At 34.3% G+C, this 4,336-nt stretch overlaps 1 protein-coding gene across 1 annotated transcript; it reads right to left on the bottom strand.

The window, feature by feature from the left end:
* Nucleotides 1-337: 337 nt before the first annotated feature.
* LOC149575221 (expansin-like B1) lies at nt 338-3,734 on the bottom strand. The gene is made up of 5 exons (XM_089812188.1): nt 3,515-3,734; nt 3,123-3,232; nt 2,099-2,280; nt 1,087-1,219; nt 338-973 (listed from the first exon to the last, which is right to left on the bottom strand). The coding sequence occupies exons 1-5, from the start codon at nt 3,654-3,656 to the stop codon at nt 767-769; spliced, it is 774 nt and encodes a 257-aa protein (XP_089668314.1). The 5' UTR covers nt 3,657-3,734; the 3' UTR covers nt 338-766.
* Between the last annotated feature and the right edge of the window lie 602 nt (nt 3,735-4,336).

Here is a 4,336-nt window from a genome sequence, read left to right as displayed (position 1 = left end):
TATCAAAGCCTAAAGTTACCCATTTTCCTCATTTTCCATTTAACCAAGAACATTTTATTGGTAAAACGCTAACATTTTCGTATTGCCCATCCAAGATGTCCTGTTTGTAATGGGATGAATACCGTTGTGCATTTGTCCTAGACTTCTCCTTGGGCCTAGAGTGTTTAGAAACAGATTCACAACCTTCTCTTAAAATCACTTCAATATAATAGGTTAATCACATAGCTAAAGTTATGGATCTCATCCATTCAAAAAATTATTAATCGCACCATCTATATCAAGTTTGAGTCTAAATGACAACAACAATGCCGCCATAACTAAATCATCACAACATATCAATACGAATCCGTTTTTTAATCCATTTACTCTTATTTAAAGTATATATTTCAGAGTGAGTAGAGTGAAACTAGTCCTCAAGATATGGGCACACACCCGGAACTCACACACCATTCAAATCTATAGTGGGCACACGCCCGAAACTCCCACACCATTCAAATCTATAGTGGGCACACACGCGAAACTCTCACACCATTCAAATCTATACTGATCTCAAGCTGAAAACTATGAATACCTTCTAACCTTTCTAACAAAAGAAAGCAATTGGCGGAACATTGGACCAAATGTATATTTTATTGAAACCAATGCATGTATAATTCTATACTATAAATGGCTGTCTGAAAACAGTAAGGACAACTTTAGGATACAAAGTTGCAGTGGGGTGAATTGTAAGAGAAAGCAATATAGAATAGAAAGAATAATTAGTGGGTCAAGTATCTAGCTGAATTCCAGAGTCATAAAGAGCACCCGGTTGCCAGTTTGAAGGAATGACATTGGCAGGGGTAATCCACTGTTCCTGACCGCTATCACTGTCACTCACAAGAAGCCGAATTGAAAGAGAACCTTTCGGAGGTGAAATAACTTCCCACATTGCTCCACGGGTCTGAGATCTTAACTTACATTCCAAGTTTCTCGTCTGCAACACAAAAGAAATAAAAAATCACAAGATACAGTTATTGTCATTCACAACCATCAAAATCAAAACAGGGCTTGTCCAAAATTTGTATAAGTTTTTAAATAATTGCAAACCTCACAGATATTGACTGCAGATATGTCTTTTGAGCCGGCTTGGTAGTACAATAGAAAGGCCAAATAATAGGGATTGCTGCTGTTCTCGTCGATTTTGAACATGAGATTTTTGCCTGTGTATACGCATGATACTCTGCATCCAAACTCACTGTTCAATTTTTTTTGAAAAATCCATTTTGAAATATGATTGAATGCAAATCTTACGACTTTTGGGTCAAGAAGGATTCTAAAAATTATCCATATTTTTTATGACAAGTTAAATTGTGATATTGTTATCAAAAGTATCTATTTACATTTTTTTGGATGAATAGTTCCTTTCTATTAATATAAATATAAAGTTACATATTCACAAAAAGAAAGGGTCTGGATACAAGATCACCCTGCAAGAGTCCACATGGCAGAAAGGTCGGAAACTAGAAATTATAAACTATTCATAAAAAAAAAAAAAAAAAAACAGTTATAAGGACAGTGCGAGCCTAGGGAGGAGGGTCATATTGATCATCAGAACCCCATACATCAGCAAAGTTTAGAGGTGGGTCAGGAAGAGACCACCCATCATCTTGATTCTTTTATTTCTCTTCTTCCTTCCTCTCATATTTCATAATTAATAGTTCATCGAACCCATTTCTCACGACAGGATACAGGATCACCCCACAAGAGTCCACATGGCACCAAGGCCTGAAACTAGAAATTATAAACTATTCATAAAAAAAACAGTTACTGTTATAAAGTCATCAGGCTGCAAAGGCAGTGCCAGCCGAGGGAGGAGGGTCATACTGATCATCAGAATCTCGTACATCAGAAAAGTTTAGACATGGATCAGGAAGAAACCCACCCATCATCTTCATTCTTCTCTTTTTCTTCTTCTTTCCTCCCATATTAATGATTCATATGAATCCATTTTCCATGAAAATGAATAAAACTCTTAACGCTCATTATATTTAAGTGATACTTACAGAAATGAAACACCCGACTTCATTGTTTTATTTATATGTGAAAATTTAAATCTTACCTTCTGTATAGAATAGTGACAGTTCCCGTCGCTATAAGCTGATCAGAGGAAGTTTGGTCAATACCCAACTGGGAGAAAGCATGGCGGCTCAAGATGAAATCAGTTCTAGCTCCTTCTCCCATGTCGGTCACTACCACTTTTACTCCTCCATCACTGCACAAATCTTCATCGCCACACCTTATCTATGTTTTGCACACCAAATATAGCATCTTTTCAGTTTTCTTTTGGAAAGTATTATTCAAAATAAATTTAAATCATCAAATCTACTAGATTTCTACAATCCATACAGTTTCTAATTCTTGTAAGATTTGTTTGTTGTCAACATTTTGAACTATCTTACATAATCTATCATCAGAACAAAAGAAACATAAAGAAAGATGGTCAATCTGAACCATTCCAAACAGCCAAATTTGAGTATCAAAAACAAACTTTTATAAATGGTGGATATGCTACTATTAAATCTTTTGAAGACTTGCACAAGCTACTGTTACAAGAACAGAACAACTTCACCAATTCAACATTCTTACCATTAGTGTCACCTATGAATGAAGTAAAAAATCGGAGATTTATCATTACTTCAACCCGATTATATGTTTTGTTGAGCTGGTGAAAATGTGTGCTGTTCTCAGTTTCTCGATTAAAACAAACTGACATAGTTGGATCAAAGAGGAATTTTCCCAAGTTATTAAAGTACTTTCTATCATGTTTATACAAATTAAGCATACAGCATATTTCTACTTTTAAGCACTTGCATTTTAATACACATATTAATTGAAGAATCAATATGGATTAGTGAAGCAAAGTCTTTACAAATAGTTATGATTTCGGTCCAGGATTGTCCTCAACTCATGTTAAACTATATCAACAAAATGATCAAACTCTCTAATGACTTGACTGTCCTGTCTACCTCCTGAGAACCATGCATAGCATATATATATTTAATAAGCTCACATTTATACAAGAATCTTCTTCATTCTATCAAAATCACCTATAATTATTAGTTTTTTTCAGTCAAATTGCTTACCTGATAGCAAGCACCACAGCCCATGCCACTTTTATATATCTTAGATGATGCAGCACAGACATCTCCACTATTTAGACTCTTCCCAAAACTACCATATCCACACGATCCATCTATTTCATAATCATAATTAAAAAAAGATAATTATTATCTCATTTCAAAAGATTAGACAAGAAAATCCAAAAAAATATAAGATTTCCAACTTTTCCTTCATCAACATTTCTATGTCAGAACCTAAATTCAATTTTGTAATGCTCCTTCATCAACTATTTCAACCCATATTCATGAAAATGAAATAAGAAACATATTCAGAACACCGATATGAGTGAGTTTAATATATATCTAAAATCTAAATTTCTATCAAGGCAAAACAAAAGGTTTTATGATCTTAATACTGGGAGATCCAAGGTCGTCTGTCATAGTGCCATAGTATGTTGCCCTTGAAACAGTGTAACAATCCTTACAAGCACCAAATGCTTTCTGCACTACAAGTAATAATATCATACAATTTCTAAGCCATGATGATGAAGTAGCCATGATTTCAGCATTCAAGATACAACCCAGCAAGCAAAAGCAAAGGACAATTGGTTTAACGTATGTTTATGGATGATACACACATTGGGTATAAATTGCATAGCTATAAGTAGAGTGTGGAATCTATGGATGGATTTAAGAAATATGAACGCGTGGAATTCCACTAAGATGTTATTTTTCTCCTTTTTCTGAAATGCGTTTGGTGAAAAGCTCAATCATGGCGTCGCCCACTTAAGTTGACAGACACGTTATGGACAGTAACACAGTATTTAACTAATTACAAAGGAATATTTCCCTTCGTCAAAGGGTGTGATTAGAACAAATCTTTCATTTTTATCATTACATGGAGTTTTTAGTTTGATTCATAATTGGGTGAGGTTATAATTGGACTTTATATTAGTCATTAATTTAGTAATAATAGTTTAGGTTTGAAAGTACACAAGTTCAACAAGGATCTGATACATGGTGGTTTAGTAAGGGTACAAAATTCGGGAATATGTTAGTTCAAGAAAGATCTGATAAAGACATGAACACTTATTACAATAATTTACTATTTGTGAGCACATTAGATGAGGAAAGGTTGTACACGAAGTCTATGATCACACTCGTCTACCATAGATATGATATAGATACAAACATCAATCACCAGCACCGCAACAATCTGACACATGTATGAACACTTG

Source organism: Cupressus sempervirens, chromosome 2 (assembly GCF_028749045.1).
Source record: "Cupressus sempervirens isolate cs-2001-9-10 chromosome 2, ASM2874904v1, whole genome shotgun sequence".
Classification (NCBI taxonomy): Eukaryota; Viridiplantae; Streptophyta; class Pinopsida; order Cupressales; family Cupressaceae; genus Cupressus; species Cupressus sempervirens.
Note: the sequence above shows the minus strand (reverse complement) of the source record. Positions and strands in the feature narration are given on the sequence as shown.

Coding starts and splice junctions, on each gene's coding strand:
- LOC149575221 (XM_089812188.1), bottom strand. CDS start 3,656: ATGGCTACTTCATCATCATGGCTTAGAAATTGTATGATATTATTACTT. Junction 2,281..3,122: donor GCTGTGGTGCTTGCTATCAG/GTAAGCAATTTG, acceptor TGCAAAACATAG/ATAAGGTGTGGCGATGAAGA. Junction 974..1,086: donor CTGCAGTCAATATCTGTGAG/GTTTGCAATTAT, acceptor TTTGTGTTGCAG/ACGAGAAACTTGGAATGTAA.